At 42.4% G+C, this 23,161-nt stretch overlaps 1 protein-coding gene across 5 annotated transcripts in view; it reads right to left on the minus strand.

Moving 5' to 3' along the window:
• Positions 1-23,161, minus strand: part of PALLD (palladin, cytoskeletal associated protein) — a 408,001-nt gene that overhangs the window by 31,123 nt on the left and 353,717 nt on the right. For all 5 annotated transcript variants that reach the window (XM_045463501.1, XM_045463512.1, XM_045463536.1 and 2 more), the window contains 2 exons: positions 10,737-11,417; positions 7-142 (listed from right to left, as the gene is read on the minus strand). In XM_045463501.1, the coding sequence (XP_045319457.1) occupies positions 7-142; positions 10,737-11,417 (817 nt within the window). The remainder of the gene's footprint in view (positions 1-6; positions 143-10,736; positions 11,418-23,161) is intronic.

The raw sequence follows: 23,161 nt of genomic DNA on the forward strand, positions 1-23,161 counted from the left end.
CCATACCGGCTGGCCATTGTTCAGGAGGTCCTCCTTGAAGCGAAGTTTTCGTTCCAGGTCTTGAATGACAGCATCCTTTGTGCCCTGAATCTCCTCATCAGAAGCTATTCTAGCGGTTCTATTGACTTTCTTTGGAAATCCCCTGTAGGACAAAAGCACAAGACAATATGGTCAGTTGTCAGGCATTCAAGTTCAACAAAGAGAGTACAATATATCAATGTATCCCACTCTTTTCTAATGTTATATCTATTCCAACTAATTATGCAAGGAACCATGAAAGCTGCTTGCAGTGTTCAGGTAACACTAATTGGAACCAGCTTTCAGAGAAAGTGGAAATGCCTTAGGGAGTGTGTCTCAGGGGGTCAGATACATGCCAAGGATAGGGCAGGCCTGTGTTTCAGTCCCAGGGAGGCAGCAATGTAAAGTGAAAAGACAACGATTTGTAATCACAGGTTTAAAATCTGGCTCTGCCTTGTATTAGGTTTGTGACTTTGGATTAGTTTCTTAACATGTTTTATAAACAAATATAAAAATATATGCCATATAGGGCTGTTGAGAAGAGTTCAAAGAGAACATATTTCTTTCATACTTTCAGAAGTTCAGTCCTTCTGATCCTTTGTAATCAACTTATTCAACAAAGTGTCTAGCTCATTCTAAGCAAATATCGTTTGTTACCTTCCCTTCTATCCTGATTTGGTTAGAGGAGGTCAATGTTATAAAAGGTCTATTTTATACTAACGGGCCCTGGAAGGTCTGCAGGCCCCGCTCTGCAGGGTACTCCCCAAGCCTCCTAAACCCCCTGGAAAGCCTAGGGCTCTCAGGTGACACCTCAGAATGTTTCTTTCCAAGGGCAGCAACAACGTCGGAACATGTGAGCCAGGGGTCGCTGGGGCTGGATGCTTGATGGGTGTGGTATTGCTTTTGTTGGTGCTGTAAGCAATTTGCTTCCCACTTCTCTTCCTTTGCCCTCACAGGGCTGTGAGTAAAGATGCAAGAGAAAGAGAATACTATACAACAGTGAAAACGAATGACTCATAGCTACCCTATCACCAAAGATGAATCTCAAAAACATAATGCTAAGCTAAAACAAAGCCAAGTTGAAGAACACATAAAATATGCTTCCAATTATAAACAGGCAAAAAGCTAAGCAGTCTTCTGCGAAGGTAGGGGTTCTCAAAGGGTGGTCCCTGGCCAGCAGCTTCCGCATCACCTGAGAAACTGTTAGAAATGCAGATTTTTGGACTCACTCCACACCTGCTGAGTCAGAAACCTTGGGGTTAGGGTCCAGCAGTCTGTGTCTTAACAAGCCCTCCAGGTGATTCTGATTCATAAAAAAGTTTGAGATATAAACTTAGGGAAATACACATATATAAACCATTAAGACAAGAGAAGGATTAACTCTGAAATTCAGGGTAGTGTTACCTTCTAGGGATAGTTGTGGATACGACTGGGGAGGGTCATGTGGGGAACCTTCAAAGTTACTAGAAACAGGTATGACTTTTATTATTATTCTTTTAGACTATATATATACATTGTATATGCTTCCTCATTTAGATTATATGTTTTATGATAAGACATTTCTAAGTTAAAAAAAAGGTTTACTGCAAATGAGTCAAGGCATCCTGTGCCTGATACCACCTTACTGATATGGTAGAAAGCACTAGTAAGGCTGAGGATGTCATTTAACACTGAAGTCACCAAACCCTCTGCTTCTCACCATTTCACCCCAAAATGCTGGGAACAGCCAATCACTAAATATGCAAGAGAAAGCATAAGCATCCTGTAACAGCTGTGTACTCGGCCCTCATCAGTAATACTCTGAGCCCTGAGGCCTGGGCTCCTCCGGTCTATTCCCCTTTGTTTCCTTGCAGAGCTTCCCCTGATTTTGCTGGGTGTTCACCCCTCAGTGTGACCACCTCCCCAAGGTGACCACCTCCCCAAACTCAGGGGTGAGTGATCTAAGTTAATTTGAGTGGTCCCAATCTCCTGGATGGTGATTAGTGTAGCCAGAGACCTGTGATGGAGCCCTGGCCAGTGAGATTGGAGAAATGAGGGTGGGAGAGGGGGAGGTGCTCTAGCTAAAAATTTCTCATCTCTAAAAAGAAGCACACAGGAAGAAATACGCCTCTTCTTTCAATGGCTACCATTATGTCAAAAGGAAATGCGCAAAACTGCTGCAGCCATGCTGACCACAAGGGGCTAATGATGACCGTCTGGAAGGACAGAGACCCTGGAGCCCTTAACCCACCGTGGAACTGCCTGACCCCATACTAGTTACGTAAATCAATAAACCATGTGCATTTAATCTTCTGATACCTATAACAGAAACTACCCTGACAGCTTTTCCAGGTCCTTTCTTTCTAGCCACTTGCCCCAAAGTTCAAGTGGGAGGGTGTTAAACATTGGTATTAAAGAAAATACTGTGATATCCTGTGTTTGAATATCAAGAACGAGGTCAAACTTCGTTGTATCTTACTCACTGGGAGTTGATCTTGAATTTTAAGGAGCTGGGCAGTGAAACTGTGACGTATTAACAACAAGAGCCATCGAAATAGTGATTTTTAACCTCAATTTTTAGGACCATATAATCGGTTAACAAAAATGTGCACACATTGCCAGCTTCCCTGAGCTGGAGCCTTTCTCCCTTCCTTTTTTTTCTCAAGACAGTGTCATCAGCCTTCAGGCTTCAGTTTTTTGTCTCCTTGGAAAGGAGGACCCTGACCCAGTCTACCCATGTTGTATTGTAACATGTTTGTTTTCTTCATAGCACCTATCAAAGTTTATTAATGTACGTTCTTTTTAAATTGTCCCTCTCTCACCATGCCTCTTTTGTTCATGACAATGCCTGCCAAACAGCAGATCCTCAAATAACATTCATGGAATTAGTGAATGGACACACTATCTTCACTTCTGACCTCTCTCTTCCCTCCTCAGGCAAGAAAAATTATGCCAAAGCCATCCATATAATCAAACCACATGTAAATAAGTTAGGCTCAGAACAAAATCAAATTACATAGTTTTTGGGAAAAAAAAGTTCTACACTGCTTTTGACTAAAGCCTTACATCTGAGAACTGGAAGAGGTAGGTTTTGAAGTCACCTGAAAGGCGACATTAAAGCTAGCTCTGTGTTACATCACTTACTATTGGGAACACACAGGTTACCATTATTTTACACTTGACAACATAAATGAGTTGCACAACTCCGTGATGATGAGCAGCCTCCGATGACAGAAGCTTCACAGTGTTTCTGCAGGCAGAATACACTGAGAGCCATGTTCCTTGCACCAATAAGAAAGAAAGGGGCAAAGGGCGGCTATCAAGGGCAGAACAGATCATCTAAACAATATAAACAGGGAACTGCTTTTGTAAAAGACAGCCCCAAGTCCCCTTGAACAAGTAAACACCTGTCTATTCACAACAGAATAAGTCCTGTTGCTTAAAAAGCAGTTCTCAGTATCTTTGACTCTTTAAGGGACCTGAGAACACCTGCCCTAGGACATTTCATAGAGAAGCCATTCACCTTGGTTTGGATCCCTGCCACCCAGGTATTTTACTGTTTCAAAGAGTACAATTAAAATTACTCTTTGACCCAAATAAAAACCCTGGCCATTCTATATTTCTCTTAACAAGGTGATTCCCTAAATGTATCAAGATCACAAGCATTAGAAGAGCATTTGCTTCATCTCTATTCCCCGCCATTTTAAAGACATTTTCTTTGACTCACAGAATTTAAGGTACACATAATTTCTTGGTTCTGAACAATTAACACTGAAATCAAATCAATCAACTAAAAGATTTTTAAATGTCTAACAGTCACTGACAAATATTTACTGAGTATACAGCAAGGCACAATGCTAGGCAAGCATCAATATGAGTTCTGTTAAGCCTGAAATTCAACAGTTGGTTTGTAAGACAAGCAATTGTGTCACCTGATGACATCTTGGAATTCTAGGCAGTAGAAGTTCTATACATAAAAACGAAAAATAATAAAACAAAAGCTACATCACTGTAGTCCCAACACTACTCTATGTGACAAGAAGATAGCCAAATCCTAATGGGTGGCCTTTGATCTCAAGGGGCTGATAAGTTGGAGAATAAATTAAGGAACAAATTATGTCGTGGTGATTCTAGGAGCAATAGGAGTAAAAAAAGTAGGAAAGAACGCTGGCTAGACTGACTGCAGAGGCTCTGTGAAAGAGGCAGTATCCAGGATCTTGAACCATCATAAGGATGTAGACAGGTGGGGAGGCGGGGGGGGGGGGGGGAGAGGAAGGAATTCTGAATCAGCATGACTAAAGGTGTAGAAGGGACAATCTCTTATTTTTTACTCCCTAAAACACTGGGGCTTGGGCTAGTTACTTATGTCTATGTGCCTCAGTTTCATCCTCTGTAAAGTGTAAAATGTGGGTATTAATAGCATGTACCTATAGGGTTATTAGGAAAATGACATGAACTAATACATATTGAGTATTTAGATTGTGCCTGGCATACTAAGAGGGGCTCTGGAGAGGCCAACAGAAACTACCCAGTATGGAACTGAATCACAGAGATGAAACTGGCCAAGGAGAACGGAATGAAAGACATAAAGGAGTTTAAAAAGATGCCAAGAACTCTTGACCAATTTCCAAAAAGGTGCAAATAACCTTTATTGATTGGCTTTTCAGTGTTCAGCTGTGTTCTGAGTGCTAGCAATACCATGTTTATTTTCCTGTAAAACTAAGGGACTGAACTCAGAAAAATTATATTCTATGGTGGGGATGGCAGAGAGAGAAAGGAAATAGAAGAGTGAAAGGAAGGGCATAGCAGGAGGTGGTAAGTGCCATGAAAGGACGGGAGTGTGAGTGGATGACTGTATTACACAGTGCAGTCAATCACAGGTCAGAGGAGATGACAGAACCATTGAGGCCCAAGTGACAGAGTGAAGACTAGAGGGAGAGCGAGGCAGTGCAAAGGTCTCAGGGCCTGAATGAGCGTGGCAAGGTCAACAGGGCATTGTGAACCCTGAGAAAAGAGGGGTAGGACACAATATTTCTCATCCTTGTTTTAATATGGAACCTTTTTTTTCAGAGAGTATCTCATTTGGACTGACATAATTCAGAAAACACTTCAAGCAACTGTGTTAAAAACTGAGCACAGAGTTAAGGGTTCCTATGTAATGTTAAAGTAGAAAAGAAAAATAGTTGTAAGTTTTTGAGGCAGAGCTTCGGCAACTGAGTTTGTTTTCCTGTAAGACGAATTCTTTGTTGGAGCCTAATGTAAGATGGCTGTGGCTGGTTCTCCCCAGTGGCACCGCTTTTGATAAATGAAGAGCAACAACTCACTACGAAATTTTAACAAGAGAATTTGATGACAAAGAGGTGATCTCCTTTCATGATGGTTTGTACAATTAAAAATGAAATTGCTTAAATGCTTATTCAAAGTAAACTGTTACTAAAACCACAACTCTTCACAAAAACTCATCCTCAGAAGCAAATCTTAACCAGTAAACAATTCATGCAAGCCTCCCACACGAAATATAAATACTTCAGTGTATACACAATTCAGCCCAACTGTGCAAAAAATATTACTGATCTGTTTACTCTAGCTTAAACAGTAAGTCACTTAACATTTTAAAATAATATTCATGTGGTTGGGGGTAAGAACTTCTTAAGCACACACACATGCATCTGGAAGGTAAAATCTTCCAGATTCAAACACCACCAAATCCTGGGAGGTTTTCTTTCTTTTTCTTTTCTTCTTGGCTACTGAATAATCTTGAAAGCATCCTGCCCTTGATACAACTTCTGAAAGTCCTCTTATTCTCCTCTTCTCATATTCAGTGATATCTAATAATAACTAAACTCCACAACATTTCAGAGGAAGCAAAATCATTAACATGTTGGCATTTAGGTATCCCTCATATCCACGAATGTAATATGTGAATTAATGTATGAAAGAGCCCAAGATACCCAAACTGAATTTTTGTGTATCGATTCTATTTTCTTACTAAATTCTATGACAAAGCCCAAGCTCTTAGAGTACAAATGGATAAATTGAGCTCTTAAAGGAAAATAGGTGACTATAAAAATATTAAGTTCTCTTCACGTTACCTTTTGGGTTCTTTAAAGGGTATACTCACACATGTGTGTTCACTATATCTACTTGGTACAGAGCCATCTGAGATGAGCAGGTCTGATTCTGACCTGTTCCTGGGGCAGACATTTCAACAGATCATCATCAGTCACAGCAGACCCCAAAAACTTGCCTACTCATTTGCTAGCAAATACTTGCTCAGAATTGGATGCAACTTTCTGTGCAATCCTCTAGGATACTAGACATTAATGAACCCAATAATGAGACCCTGGGAAGGTCCCTCAACCCCTTTGGGCCTCTGCCTCTGATGGGGAGCGACAAGGCCCCCACCTACCCCCACCTACCTGTTTCCTGCAAGGGGGGAGAAAGACAAGAATGAGATCATGTCTGCAGAGTCCAATGCAGCTTTTGTCTTTTCTGTTAGTTACTATCTAACCACTATCTTGACTTCAAAACTGCCTAAAACACAAATAAATCTTTACAAACTGTTTCTTAAGACTTAGGGGATTTTGTTTTGTTGGTCTGCAGCCGTTTTCTTTAATCAAGAAATAGCAGACATCAGATTTAACTGAGATCAACCTGGGCAATACAGCCAAGGTTAAGTCACTCCCTCTTTGCTTAGGCTTATTCCAGAACCCTGGGGAATCGCTTCACCTCTTGGTGCCCTCACCTTGCATGTAGAGTGATGATAGTGTCCCCACCTACCTGTTTCTTATAAATCAGGGTGAAAGAGAAGGACAATGAGATAATGTCTGTAAAGAGCTGGGCGCCTACAGAATAAAAGCTCTCATTAATACATGTATATAAAAGCTCTTATTGACACACGATTTAACTCTGGACAAACATGGGGTATCACTTCAAACCAAAGGCCTCCTTATACAAAGGAAGCAATTAAGAGTAGGAAACATTGTAGCACTGTGGCTATATGGCACTCCCTTATGAGAACACACTGTAGGAATGTGAAGATGGGCAAAAAATGCAGTGCCAACAAGCGCCAGTCTCGTTCTGGGGGACAGTTCTGACCTGCTTCACCACGAGACTTGGTACAGCCACTCAGAGACCAGAAGAGACAGACCTGCTGCGCTATTCCTAGGTGGCGTTCCTGAATCCTCTGGATTGCCACCATTTTGCAGGGCTGATTTACTGTGTCAAGGAACAGGCTTACAGCAGTGGAAGCTGTAAAACAAACTATCAGCGACTGAGAGGCGAATAGAATACGCTAATTTTTATCAAAGTGCAAACAGGCTTCTTTCTAAGGCATCTTTTCTCCTCATTGCCTCCATCTGAAAGATTTAGTCAACTTAACATTTGTGTCTGTCAACAGCTTTGAGAAGCTGCTGGTGACCCCAGTAACCCTCGGGAAGAATGAAGCTGTTTGAAGCAAGGAAGGCACCAGGGGAACTGGATGTGCAGAAGTTCCCAAACCACAATCAGCCAACAACCAAATACTGTTGTTGCGAGTCTGACCGCAGCCCACTGTCACCAGCCTTCTTGACCTTGTGGTCTATCACTGGCATCCAAGGCCTTTGTTTCCTGACTTGACCTGTGCTACCCAGACATGTGAGAAACAGAACCTTATCTCCGCAGACTATTTAAAACCTTAGTGCGTGACCTTTCGCGAATTAAAACAAAGACACTGCTAAACAAACAGAATAAAACAACTAGTATGCAACTGATGATTAAGAAAACTAAGATAAGTGATATTTATATGTAAGATTTTGGTAAAACAAGGAGGGCAAAGAAAAAATACCGTATTTCTGCTTACTGAATCATGTATAACCAACCTACTTACCGGCGCTTGATAAATATGGCAAAACCATTCAACTTGAGAAACCATACATATAAGCAAAACTGAATTTGCTATCATAATCACAAATTCCCAGTGAAGTATAAGTGAAAGTCTTTTAAAAGATTCATTTGACAACAGTTGGCCACTTCTTACAAGTTCAAAGAGGTCAGAAATTCGGTCTTGGGCAAATCATTTGGATTATTGTGAAGGATAAAAGCTAACTTTTCATTTTAAAAACAAAATTTTTTAATTTTTATTTATTTTTGAGAGAGAGGGAGAGAGAGACAGAGCGTGAGCAGGGGAGAGGCAGAGAGAGGGAGACACAGAATCCAAAGCAGGCTCCAGGCTCTGAGCTGTCAGCACAGAGCCCGATGAGGGGCTCAAACTCACGAAGCGTGAGATCATGACCTGAGCTGAAGTTGGACGCTTAACCGATCGGGCCACCCAGACGCCCCAACCAGCTTTTCATTTTTAATTCAGAATATAAATGAGGGATCCCACAAAATACTAGAGGAAAAAACATGTTCCAAAAGTCACATATATCGAATCAGAAGAGTGAATTCTTCAGATATGTATGATTTATTAGCAAAAGGAAAAATTCCTTGAAGATCAAAGGGTAACCGTATAATAAGGGCTTACTGGACCAGCACAGAGCTAAAAATCTGTAGCCTGCTACTGCCACTTATCTTTGGTGTCACAGTGTCTATCTTTGGGTACGGTTTTCCATAGGACCCACAAAATTAGCATGGCTTCTCCATTAATTTTTAAGGAATGGCAGGAGCTGCTAGAATTTTTAGTGATAACAATTACACAGTATTTTACGCCATAAAATTAATAACTGTGATACATGTTGATAAACAAATGCTTCTATTACTTGAGGTATGCTCTTGAAGTTGCATACCTTCTTTAGAGAATTTCAAAGATCAGAATAAACTATTATTTCTACTTAAGAGGATAAAAGACTATTTACGATGATAAAAGGCATGACCACCCGACACCATTGAGGAGAAATATTACACAGATGAGTACTTATCTTCCTGGGAAGCAAGATTTGGTACCATTTCCTAGTAAGAGGGACAAAACAGTGTCCTGCAACAAATTACCACTTTTTGAATCTAACCGTGAGCTTCTTTGTGGCAAGATAATGCTTCGTTTCCTAGCAGCCAAATAAAAGAAAACAAAAAAGCAGGAGAGAAAAAAGCAAGTTTTCTCAGGCAAGTTGACTCACTCAACTTTCAGTAGAAGCCCATTATCACAACATTACTATACAAACTCTCCTCCTTTATTCTATTTACATATTCATTTGACTGAGGTTTTTCCAATACGGATTCGAGAAGCCAGATTTCAAATATAGAATTCATATAATCGACATTTAGAAAGTGCTTATCAAAACATGATATTGCTACCTGAAGCTCCTTCATACACCTTGTCAAACATAGCAATGCTCATCTCTAAGGTGGTGTTAGTACATCTGAGAATGGAAAACTTTTTCATATCAATGAAAATAACCTGAATTAAGGTCTTCTCATTCTTCTTTTTTTTTTTTTTTTTTTTTTGAGAGACTGGGTGCAAGCATGAAGGGAGGAAAGGCAGAGTGAGAGGGAGGGAGAGAATCTTAAGCAGGCTCCACACCCAGTGTGGAGCCCAACGTAGGGCTCGATCTCATGGCCGTGAGATCATGACCTGAACAGAAATCAAGAGTCGAACACTTAACCAACTGAGCCACCCAAGGGATGCCCCTCATTTTAGTAGGGTTTCCTTCCTCTTTAGTAGGGTTTCTTTCTTTAGTAGGGTTTCCTTCTTCTCTCTCTGGACAATATTGGGATTCTGGGAGACTCTGAAGTAGGATCTGAGTTTATTTCAGAGATGTGGGAAATGTCTTGACCTTTGCTGACGTGTACCTGTGTTGAACTCTTCAGTGAAATGAGCATGTGCTAGCTTTTAGTCATCGACAGAATGTGCTAAACACCTACGTTATATATTTCTTTTGAGGGCTTTAATATACTCTTGTAGATGTTATCTTATTTATCCTCACGGATTTCCTACTTAAAGATTTCAGATGGCTGCCACATCACTGTGACATAAGGGAAGACAGGTATTTAGATAATCTGCAAATAGAAAAACTGAGCTGGAGGTTCCATGTAGTTTACATAGAGATCACTGTCAGGGACAGAACCGGCACAGTCACTTCTTCACTACATTGCACACGTCCTCACTCACATGCATCAATAACACAAAGACACGTACACGTTTTCCTCTCTCCCGCTCAATCACTACGTCTACGTAAAGGCTGGCTTTTTAATTCTGTTAATTTAGATAATTCAAAAACATGAAATGTACACTTAATAACCCATCCCCTCCACGGTTATTTTAATACTGATCTCAAATATCTGGGTAGTTTGTTGGTTAGTGCATGGATCTGAGGTCAGACAGACATGAACTCAAATCTCAGTTCGGGGGCTAATGTGCCCCTGAGCAAATTCTTTAATTAGGGCTGGAATCCTCAGCCCTAAGTTGGGCAAGGACACCTCTCAGGAGTGTATCAAATGAGGTAACATACGTGGATTGCTTAGCACGACGTCCTATATAGTAGCCAACGCCACTACCGTCAAAATCATAGGCGCACCGCATAGACTTTGGGTAGTTTCTGAGCAGAATCTTGTATTGCTTAGTGCAGAGTAGAAAGTACTGACTTGGCAACGGTAAGGTAGCTGAACAAGAAGAGTCTGGTAAAGCTGCTGTGGTAAGAAGCTAAACACGGGCCGGATGGAAATTCGTAAAAAAGGCCCAGGGCTACCCCTGGATTGCGGATCAGGGGGCACTGCCCCGCGAGCTCAGGGGGCGGGGCAAGCGGGGGCATGGGGCTGTCACTCACGCGGGGGTGACGCCCTTGGGCAGGCCCAAGGCGTTGACGGCCACCGGGGGAGGCTGCGAGGGCAGCAGGGCGCTGAGGAAGGCCGCGGGCGTCTGGCTGTGGCCGAAGCGGGCTGCGGGCGAGGCGCACATGGACGCCGGGCCCGGGCTGGGAAGCGGCGGCGGAGGCGGCGGCAGCGGGAACACGTCGGGCACCGGGAAGGCCGTCGTCGGGCTGAAGACGGGGGGCGGCGGCGGCGGGGGCGACGGCGAGGACGGGCACCACGGAGCCTCGGCCTCGGCGCCACCGAAGGGCTGTGCGAAGGGCGGCGCGGGCGCGCGGCCGAACTGCTTCAGGGTCGGGGACATGGGCGACGGGAGGCTGGAGGAGCTGGGGCTGGAGGCCGGCGTGCCGTGGCCCGACGCGGGGCCGAGGTTCTGCGCCGCGATGAACTGCTTGGGGCGCGCGTAGTTGAAGGAGCCGGAGGACTGCATGGCGGGCGCGGAGCGGGAGGCGAGCGTGCTCATGGGCTCCGGGGAGGCGGGCGACGCGCAGGCCGCGAGCTCGGGGAAGGCGGGCGGCGGCGGGAAGGGCGGCGAGGGCGGCGCGCTGCGCGGGGCGCCGGCAGGCGGGGGGTGCCGCGCGCTGGCCTCTTGCTCCAGCCGGACCTGGTTCTGCAGTTGCTGGATTTTCAGAGGGTCCCTGAGGGGAGAGAAAAGCGACACCTTCAGAGAGGGAACTAGGGGAACGTTCGTGCGAGGCAGTGAGGATCACTTGTGGACGGAAGCTCCAGGCCACACCCGGTCGGAGTAAGTCACTGGTTAGTAGCCTCAAGTGTGCTGCCCGTTATGGATTGTGGACAAAGCGCTAGGTTAACTAAGCGTAACCGGTTATCTCAATGTCTAATTGAAGTTTTACCCAAGATGATCCAAATCAGTTTACAAATAAATCTCAGTGATGGAAATTTTACGTCTGACTCCCAGGGGCCGTATTTCATTTGAATAGAACCAGAAATATGAAGAGAAAAATTTCTGACATGAGTTCTCGGTCCTCTCGTTTGCCAATTTGTTTTGGAAGAAAATTCTGTCATAATGAGAAAGTTAAAAGAAACATTTAAGTTGTTTTTGGAAGATCTAGCTTCATCCAATTTGCCTATTTTAGTGCTATCAACTCTGCATTTAATAAATACCACATGGTGATTTCCACTTTAATTTCTGCATTTGTTACCTACAAAGACATATGCAAAATTTACTATCACCAGAATTTTAGACTCTGAACTGCCAATTATTTATACAAACCTTAATACACACCGATGTTCTGTGCCATGTCTAAAATACACAAATGACACCTATCTTTAATATGCAAGTGTTCAATAAGGAATAAATTACAATAATTATTAATAATAATAAATAATGCAGTTTTAATTCCCCAAGTACTTTCCATCGAGAAGAGATAGTCTGAATTTTAGATTTTACAAAAGAAGTTAGTAAGCAGCTAACAATTAGCTAAAATCTAACTCTCTTTTACTCAAACTTTCCTAGTTAGCTGAATTTTACATCCAAGACATTTTTAATTCAGTGCACCAATGGCTGTCAAAAGAAACTTCAACAGAAGGTGGCACTGTAACAACCAGATAAAACAATCATGACTACGTAAAGCTAACTTTGCTCTTAACTTCAAACCTTTTGAAACTAAAACACAAAACCCTCAATTTAATTGTTTAATTAATTTAATAAAATTTAATGTTATTAAATAATGAAATTGAGTTAATTTATTAATTTAATTATTTTTCAAGATCAAGCTTTTAGAGATTCAGAGCAATAAAAGGAATTGAAGTTGCTGACAGTAAAAAAAAAACCAAAAGGAAAAAAAAAAAACCAAAAGGATTTTAGCTCTGTTAACAAGTATCATTAGATGTAGGAACATCCTTCCCTTGTTTTCCATTCCCTTCTATAATTATCCAGTAAACTGATTACACTTAAATCCACAGAGCAAGAAATACTTTCCTGGGAACTGAAAAGTATATATTAGGTGGTTCTAGTATGTATATGAAGTATAAGGATGATTCTATATGTTTAATCTGTGCAGAGTATCAAAGATTTCAACACCAAAGAACTTTGTGGGGTCAGTCCTGTGGAACTTAACTGGAGCATTTTAAAAGCATTTTTAACTGGAGCGTTTTTAAAGCCATGACACTGCTAGGATTCACCAGATGCCGAGTTCCAGATGTCGGTGTGGTTTGGGTCCACTGTCCAGCACATGTGTTCCTGCATTCACGTATTTAGAACTGGCCCAGGAATAGAATGCATAAAAAACCACCCAACAGCTCTAAACCCCATCATCTAGTGCTCATCTTGAATCCCCAAATCTCCTTTCTGATCTCCCTGCCTGTTCTATCACCTTCTTATTTCCTACTTATGCATCCTAGTCCTCGAATGTTCATCTTCAACGTTTGGCTGACTGCACCTGAATTGGGAGTCATCCGCATGGCCCTCCTCAGAGGCACTGCTCCCCTACTCTGGCCAGCTGGGCTCACCACGGCCAGAGCCTCCGATGTGTTTTAAGGTATTTTAAGCTTGGCCTGGCATCAGCAAATAACTGCATGTGGTGGCTCCGGCAGGGTTGCTACAGACAACATATCGTTCCCTATATCTAGTGTGAGGACTCCTCTGCCCCAAGATTAGGGAGTGGCTCTGAGAAGCCAGTCTTCAAAGAAGCCAGGGCAGGAAAGCCCAGACCACCACTGTATTCTAACTCTCCTGGAGTCAAGCCTACTCATTCGGCCATTAAAACAACCACCAAGTTTGTTAACCCATGTGGGCTTAAAGCTGCTGATATGCTTTTAGACAGTTCAGTTCAAGAAAGTATTAATACAGCATTTCACAAGAAATGAACAGGCATTACAGTGATTTGGCTACCGACAGATGCTGCATCAAAGAACTCTGCTAGGGTTTCTACTCCCCCATTTTGCACTGGAAGAAGAATAAAATATGCAGGGAACTGGAGAGGTGGGAAGGGAAGTAAAATAGTTATTCTGAATCAGTAAGTGTCTGACGATTTCTGGCAGATCATCGTATTTTAAAGAATACTGGAGTTAAATGGATCTAAAACCTGGACTCTGAGGTGATGAAATGCACAGTTCTAAGTCATTTTCTTTGTCCTCATTAAGTTACAAAGGGAATGAGAGGTTCCAGAAAAGCCTTTGGAAGTTACTTTAAAAGATATAGTATAAAAAGTCATCACTTTTCTGGTTTCCCCATTTTTTTTCTGCTTTTTTCTGAAAATGAAACTTAACTTCTTGGAAGTACTGGGTAAAGGTTGAACTGTTAGGCTTAAAGAGTTCTGGGAAGCCCTACTCGCAAGGACAGCACTTTGAGCATCATGTTAAAGTGTTTGGCTTTGCACAACTACTCCATCAACCAACACCTCCCCCGCCTCCAGCCTTTTTCCCCTTCCTGTACCACAACCCTCATTCAAAAAACCTAAGAAATTCTCTACTCTTACCCCTCTTGCAATTCTAAAGGCGTCAACAGTTGAGGAAATGAGAGGGCTGGGCTTTTTGTCATGCACTTGTCACACTCCATTTACAAATGAGGACACTTCAGGTAACTTGCTCAAGGTCACAGAGCAAGTAATCTGTAGAGCCAGGTTAGATCTGTGTCTGTGTCTGGCTTCTTTAACTGCACCAGGCATGTCAACATGGAAGAACGCTGACTTCCAATGTGATTTAAAAAAAACTAAAACATTCTGTGGTCATCGTTCCCTTCTAAGAACTTTCTCTCCTCATGCTTCTATGTCACCACAGCATGAGGGCCTTAAAGATCTGAATCATCAAAGTTTTAAGTATTACATATTCAAGAATATATTTAAGAATATTTGACCTCAAACTTGATTCTCTTTAGGGTGAAATGGTGCAAAGATGAGAAGATCTGGGTAGCTCAGAAAGGGAATATGTAAATACTAACTCCGTGGATTCTCCTCCTGCATTATAGAAAACCAAGAGCCTTCTTCCCCTAATCCTAATGGTTTAGACACAGATTTAAAATTTTTTTTATATTTATTTATTTCTGAGAGAGAGAGACAGAGTGCAAGTGGGGCAGGGGCAGAGAGAGAGGGTGACACAGAATCTGAAGCAGTCTCCAGGTTCCGAGCTTGGCCAGCATAGAGCCCGACACGGGGCTCGAACTCAAGAACGGTGAGATCATGACTTGAGCCGAAGTCAGACGTTCAGCCAGCTGAGCCACCCAGGCACCCCTGGGCACAGATTTTAACTAGAACAGTTGTACAGACAATTGGATGGGGCCAAGATTTAGATCTGACAGGGATAAAGAGAGAGAGATGTGGAACACAGTTTACTTTCCAATTCAGTCATCTGTCTTGCCACCAGACTAAAGCAGCCTTGGAAAACGTAACCAGCCAAGCGGCAGTGTGGTACAGGAGAAAGAAGCTAGACTCGAGCTGGACGGTACTGGCTTGAAAGCCAACTCCACCCGCTACTAACTGCGGGATCATTGCGAGGATGAAACGAGCACAGTGACTGGTTCACAGTGTGAACTCAAGAAACGTTCCACAACAGGAGAGAACCACCGCATGAATTCTGGTTACTGTACAAAATGGACCTTTAAAAAAATGGAGATAATGTTCTCCTTACTGCAAGGGGATTTTCCTGTTTATCTCTTCCCACTGCAAGTAGTGGCTTTCTCGTACTCAGAAAGCCATAGTAGGGGTGGGAGAGGAGAGACAGCACCAATCCCGTACCTGGCATTTTCATCCCCCTTTCACAAATTCCCCATAGGTCAGCGAGGTCAAATAATTTGTCTAAGGGCAGAACCTGGATGTGAAGGGTCGGTTGGCGCGAAAGCCTCATGCTATCTCTCTAAAGTGCTCGATAAACAAACAAACAAAAAAGGTTTATTAAAAATGTTAGTTTATTATTACTACATATCACTTTTTCTCTGGGGAACTGCATCCCAAGTTCAAAATAAATGATGTGAAAGCAAACTTCTGGAGAACAACTTTTATGTAAATTGGGAATTCCCAGTATCTCTCTCCGGAGCAATGTCTGGATCTCAAGAAGTAATTTATCCCCTGCTCATGTTAATAAAGATGGAGTATTTATAATTGTCTGGAGGAACTCTTGGGATCGCGAAGCTGGAAAACATTTGTGCTTTCAGAATAAATATGCTGTTGGCTTATGTATTTTCTTTCATTTTTTATTGTGTGATACAGAAGCCATTGTATGACAAAGCGGGGCCGTAGCTGCACCCTCTGAACGGAGAGCTGTGCTGGTCCTGCTATTTATATGCACTTTGACAGCCAGGGCTGTGACTCCCAGCATCCTCCCAACACCCAGCCGAACACCCGCATAGGGCAGACACATCACTGTCAATGACAACAACCGTCGTTAATTTCCGGTTGCAATTTCGATACTATGCTGGGTTTATCAGGTATGTTCGGTATATTCAGGCCTACAACAGGAGGGCCCCATACTGGACTGGGGAATTTTAAGAATTCTCAAATGAAAGTAGGTAAGTGAATTAGGGAATAAACTGGGTGTTCCCACAACATTCCTCCCCAGCTGGGATTAGCTCAGTATCAGATCTATGAGAGAACTCAATATATTAATTCTGGGAACTTATAAAACGGAATATAAAACTCCTACAAGGGCTTCAGTTCAGAGAGTACTGATTAAGTTCCATCCACTTTATTATGTTAGTACTTCAACTGTCTTGCTCTTGTTTCTATTATTCATACTTTATGTCTTCGTATCCTATGAAAAAAGGTCCACTTGGTGAGCATTAGTATCTAACAACTTGCTTTGGTTAGGACTAATTTATTATTGCCCTTTGGTAAAAGGTCCATAAATCCCAGTCTTGAGAACAATCATTTACATAATAAAAACGAGTGAATATAAGCCAAATGAGAATGAACTACATTAGGTTTTGGGGAGGTTGTTAAGTGCAAAAATAACTATGAGTTTAAACACATCCCTCCTAAGGTTGGGGGAGAGGGCAGGGATAAAAGATTTGGATTTTCTACAAAGTACCATAAACAAGAGAATGTTAAAATCAAATTAAAACTGACCACTTCTCAGGAATGTGTGTCTAACATTTATTGCAAAATGACATAGGTTTCTTTACAAAAGCCCTGCTCTTTGATCTTTAATTTATTCTGAGCCTTTTGTAAATCATCCTGACTCTCTAGATAGAGCCAGGACTCAGCACAATTAATTACATAGGAGGGTTCAGGGAAGAAGTGACCTGAGTGAAATCAGCACATGACTTCAGTCTCTTTTAGAAAGACTCGTCCTTTCCACTTAGAATAAGAACTGCATTTGGCTCTGCTACAGAAAAACAGTAGCTCTTTATGTCTTCGTATATAAAGCTGATGCCTATTTGAAGTCATTCCCTGTACCATGAGAAACAGGGAGCAAGTGTGGACCAATCCATAATCCTCCTGGGAACGTCTCTGGAGTATCAAAGCACGGCCGTGTCCCTCATGTAGCTCAGGGAATAAGGACTAACAGGTAGGGGTGGTGTTCCTAACAAGGGCGGACACTGACCTGAGCTGTTCCTCAGAACGTGAATCCCGCAGCTGGCTTCCCAGATGCACAGGGGTCTCCTTCAGGAGGTCTGTGGAGATGCAACTCTCTATGGGGCGCGTAAGTAGCAGTTTGGCTTTGCGAAGGCTAAGGGATTTAGTCCAAAGCATTTACAGTCTTACCAAAAAAAAAAAAACAAAAAACCCGGATTATATCCTGACTAAATTATATACGATAAGGGACAGACTCGGATGGTGTTGGCAAGTCATAATGAATAAGCCTGATGAATCTATGGGGTGGAATGCTGGTGTCTCAGCCTCAGCCTTTTTTTTTTTTTTTTTACAGGAGGAATGTGAGGTCAGGATCTAAAAAGCATCAATTCCACATCACAGTTAAATGCCTTAAATAATCTTCATTTCTGTTGCTGCATAGGCCAGTGAAAACAGCCGAAAGATAATAGCCACTGATTCTTATAAAAATTGCTAAAATATAGTGGACATAACAGAAATTAACATGGACTGTTGACAACTGAAAATGTTTGGTATTCTTTTTTTTTTTTAAGTTTATTTATTTTGAGAGGGAGAGAGAGAGAGAACGCACGTGCGTGCACAAGAGGGAGAGGAACAGAGAGAGAGGGAGAGAGAGAGAATCCTGAGCAGGCTCCACACTGTCCGCACAGAGCCCTGCGTGGGGCTTGAACTCATGAATGGTGAAATCATGACCTGATCTAAAATCAAGAGTCGGATGCTTAACTGACTGAGCCACCCAGGTGCCTCAGTATTAATTCTTAACATAGGCAAAGTGTACTTTTGAAGAGAAATCTGTTTTCCAACCTTTTCTGTCAATACCTGGGGCAGAGTTAGTGATCTCATTTCTAAAGGAAACACCAAAAAGCAAACAAACAAACAAACAAACAACCCACTCCCTGTGAGGCGGATATTGAGGAACTATTCAGGTCTTGAGCATTACATTTCTCTGAGATTTTAAATAATTGGGGGGAAAATGATGGACAGATACCTAGCTTTCGGTCTTATAATGAGATGAAGAATTCGTATCATATTTTAAGGTTTCGTATGGTGAATATGAATATTTGCTCAAATTTCCACGTTGCCATTGAGAGCCTACTGTGTCATCCATTTTAGGTTATGTTTGCTGAATTGAATATATCTAAAACAGTGGTGTGCATTCTGTACTGGTAAGACTGCATTATTACTAAGGGCAAAGTGTCATATCTCTCAAAAGAAATAACCATTATCTACTCACCAAATGGCTTTAATCCACTCAGAGAACAAAAGAACAATTCTCTCACTTGTCTGCCCCTTCCAAACATTTTATCTTCAATATCTCACTGTGCTCACATGTAAGATCAATAAATATTGGCAGAATTTAACTAGAATCCTCAGATTTTGCTAATGTACAAGACTAGCTGTTCCATCAGGCTATATGGCACTCAGGACACCCAGATGTGCTGCTCTAAGGGAGTACAGATACCCTGCAGATAAAGCCACTCTCACGCAGGCTATTTACCGGTAAGAACACAGAGTCAACCGAAGAGAGAAATGTTCAAAGTGGGAACTTATAGGGGGCCTGGGTGGCTGAGTTGGTTCAGTGTCTGACTCTTGATTTCAGCTTGGGTCATGCTCTCATGCTCCATGAGATCGAGCCCCACATCGGCCTCCATGCTAACGGCAGGGAGCCTGCTTGGGATTCTCTCTCCCTGGCTCTCTGCCCTTCTCCCACTCTTTCTCAGTCTCTCAAAATAAGTAAATAAACTTAAAAAAATAAAATGGGAACTTACAACATAGTATTTGTAAGGTCCTAATAAACTTTCGGATTTTATGATCCTTACTCTTCAGTCCAGTAACATTTAAACATTATAAAGAAACTGATTTTAAAGGAACTCATAAACAGCTACCCAAGCCCAAGTGTGGTGTTTATTCGTATATATACATTCATCCTATGCATATGCTGTTTTCATGTCCAATGAAACAGTTTTTGAAAAATGAATATGTTATTTCCTGGTAAGCAGAAATAGATTTGAAGGCATTGGAGAGGCAAACTAAAATCCTTCCACAAATGACTCTTATAAAAGGAAGGATACTTCTTAATTTTTTTTAACGTTTATTTATTATTGAGAGACAGAGAGACACAGAAGGTGAGCAGGGGAGGGGGAGACACAGAATCTGAAGTAGGCTCCAGGCTCTGAGCTGTCAGCACAGAGCCTGATGTGGGGCTCGAACTTACAAACTGCGAGATCATGACCTGAGTGGAAGTCGGTCGCTTAACCCACCGAGCCACCCAGGTGCCCCCAGAAGGATACTTTTATGCAGTAAACAATCATCACCTGATTAGTGAACATTAATTGCATTTGTTTCTTAATACAGATAAGTTCTGTCCATAAGAAAAATAGCCTTAGGGTTTTGTGTGTCTCAAAACAGCTCGCGTGGCAATTGGGTTGGCTATGGTTCTGCTAGAATGTTCTCCCTTAAAGAAATGTGAACTATTTCAGTGGCTCAGGAACCACTCACCGTTCCTTTAATAAACCCTTCTCTTTCCACTGCAAAACTTATCCCTTTGGCTTGATTTTGTAAACCTCCTGAAAATCAAGGTATTTCGTTCACCATAAAGATACAGTTATGCTGTGCTCTGGACCTATAATCTGTCAGTGCTGGTGCTCCCTCCGTCCTTCCTCCGCAGCACCTGACAAGGCATAGCGATCACCCCCTCCTTCTCGAAGCTTTTCTGCTGCCATCACTACCACCAGCATCCTTGTCCTCTTGCCTTTGATACTGTGCCTTCTCCTCCCGGGTTCTTCCCTGGCTCTCTAACTATGGGTGCTCCCCCAACATCAGAACTTTCCGATCACTCCCTAATCTATCTCTGACCCAGACCCTAGTCCTGAATTCCACTTCTGTTGCCCAGTTCATGTGACAGAAACTTAGCATGCCTAAGACAGAGTGCCCCCCCCTTCTCTAATTTCTCCCCCTAAATAACATGATAATTCGAAGATTCCCACAATTTGGCTCCAAACAGCCCTAACTTCTTATCCCTAACTCCTGTTCTATCTCCACATTTTCATTCTTCCAAATTAGTCTCATTGTCCCCCAAACTCCCCCAAGGAAAACCTTGGGTTTTCCTTCTTGGTCTTTTCTCTTTTGGAAGGCTCACACCCCACCATTTCTCTCCATCCACTGAGGCTGTCTTCATCCTTTCGTGCCCATTTCAACATCTATCTTTCCTTGAAGTCCTCCCCGATAATATCTAGCAACTCTTTCTCCCTCCTCCAAGCTGTGCCTACCCTCAAGGCCGGTAGGGCACTGTCGAGGTTCGGCAGGGACGCTCTCACACACCCACGGGCCAGATCTTCTAGAACCAGGTTTGTGTGTTCTGTGCTTTCGTTTGCTCGTCAATGTCCCTACCTGTGAGATCAGCAGGTGTCCTTTTATGTGGCATATGGGAAAGGTGAAATAATCAGAACTCTCATAATAAGACAGTACTTATACTCTGGTTTTTCAGTATCCAAAATATGAAACTCCCATCCCCCAAAGGGGAGTGTTTGTGAAGCTGGCAGCGTAGTTCCCAATCTGGCATCTGTGAGGCACTCCATCATATTCCAGGCAGCGGAAGCCTGTACCAGTGCCCATTTTCCATTTTATTTGGTTTTCAGTCAGAAACGCCTCAAGTTTATGTTTACCTTGAGGAAAAGAGTCTCAGGGATATTTTCAGGACTCGGTGAGAACTTTAGTCATCTCTAGGCATTTCTTTTCTTTAGAAGGGTGCATTCTGCCCATTGCTGCAATGTTCTTTTTCAAAGCATGGATTGTATCCTGTGATAACAAAGTTGGCCTCCGTACCGAAAGAGGAAATGGTTCCCTGCGTGTCCGTCGTGAGGCAGGTCATAAAGCCCTAATCCAGTGCTACAAACAAAGCTGCGAGGGATGACTGTGCTGGGTCTGGAATCAGAAGCACTGATGTCTGCCCACAACTTGATGTTGATATCTGGACCCGTTTTTCAAGTATTGTGGAAGCACCGCCGGGAGTTCCTAACGGCTGATACTAAGTTAAAGAATGTGGAGGTGGAGGTCATGCTTTATTTCTGGAAGGAGAATGAGGCCAGTGGTTGGCGACATGGCAGTAAGCATTCATAAAAGCAAGTAATGACTCACTAGTTGGTGAACTGAATGAGTTCCCTCTTCAAATGGGTTTCCTGAAACTCCAAGAAGAGTGGACGTCTGTTGTCCTTATCTGCCATTCTTCCTTTCATCTGGTAAAAGTCGTTCATCCCTTCCTTTACAGATCTGCTTCTACTCTATTCCTCGTGGGTCTGCCTGTCATAATCCCCCAACCCTTGGTCACAGGGCGAGCATATGACCCAGGACTAGCCAATCATTGTTGGCTTCAGCAAATCACTCAAGGATAAATATATGACCTAGGTTAGGCCAGGCCAGTCAGGATTTTTCATACTGAAGACGAAAGGGAAATGTGTCTCTGTCCTTGGACAGCTAAACCCAAAGGACAGAATCCCTCAGAGCTGCTGGCCGCCATGGAAGAGCCAATATATAAAAAGAAGCCAAGTGGAGAGAAGACAAGAGAGGTAAAACCGGGATGCTATTTTAGCACCTGGATGTAGATAACTCTCAGAGCAGTTTTATCTCTGAATCCCACGCACACGATAACTGTTCTCTTCCACCTTTTTTTTTTTTTTTTTTTTTTTTTTTTTTTTGCTTAAGTTAATTCAAATGTTCCCTGACACTTTGAAGGAAGTAGCCTTGGAGACCAACCAGTCTAATTTCCTTCATTTACCGATATGGAAATGGAAATGTAGAGATTAACTACACAAAGTTATCAGCTGGTCAGTGCCAAAGGCCTGACAAGAATATCTTGCTGGTAAGAATCACCTTAAACACTACTAGCACTATCTGAAGTTGATGAATCAGTAAACAATGAATGTGTATATTGTTCATAAAATGGTGAAAGAAACCATTGGAAGTTGTAAGAACAAATGGCTAATAGTGTTCCGCTCATCTTTGCATTTGATAGTCTCCTCCGCTAGTAGTTTGAGTGTTTTTAGCCTTGTGCATAGAAACGATATAATGTTTACAATATATACAATTCTTAAGACATATAAACATATGAACTCTTAAAACATAAAATTGCAGAAGCTTATATTTTAAAGCAGGTCACGTCATAAAAGACGACACAGTGCTACTGTCCGAATAACTCAACACCCTGGAAGCATGAGAACATCTATTCCATATATCTGAAGTCACCAGGGGAGGCCTCATCCAAATATTTAATCAACCATGATGATGATTACTACTACTACTACTGATAATAGCTCTTATTGAGCACTTACTACGTACCAAACACCGTTTTAAGTACTTAATCTATACTAACTATATTTAATCTTTATAAAAACCTAGAGGTAAGGCCTCTTTTATTATCTCCATTTTACAGACGAGGAAACGGAGGCACAAAGATACGAGTAAGTTGCTCCAAGTTACACAGCTGGACGGTGGTGCCGATGGGCTTAAACTGAGGAAGCCTGGCTCAGGAGTACTACGTGGTGGTATCTCTGCTCAAGGCAGCAGGACTTACCCATAGTTCCATATGCACTACAATCCCTTCAGCCGCAGGGGACCTTTCTAATGTGGGTTCCACCCAAGACTGGTTCTGTCAGTCTTACCCCTTTGTTTCTTCATTACTGGAGTATAAACATTGCAACGGAGCCCCAAACAGCCACGTATAGAGAGACAACTTGGCTACGTCCTGAAGATATTCCATATGGACAGTTTTAGGCACGTAAAGCCTTATGTCTCACACACTGTGCTTTACAGACTTTTATTTCTTGCAGACGCTGCCACTGGGCTACTCAGCGCTTTCCCTGGCAGAGGTGATTGTGCCA

This window comes from Leopardus geoffroyi, chromosome B1, assembly GCF_018350155.1.
Source record: "Leopardus geoffroyi isolate Oge1 chromosome B1, O.geoffroyi_Oge1_pat1.0, whole genome shotgun sequence".
In the NCBI taxonomy this organism is placed as follows: domain Eukaryota; kingdom Metazoa; phylum Chordata; class Mammalia; order Carnivora; family Felidae; genus Leopardus; species Leopardus geoffroyi.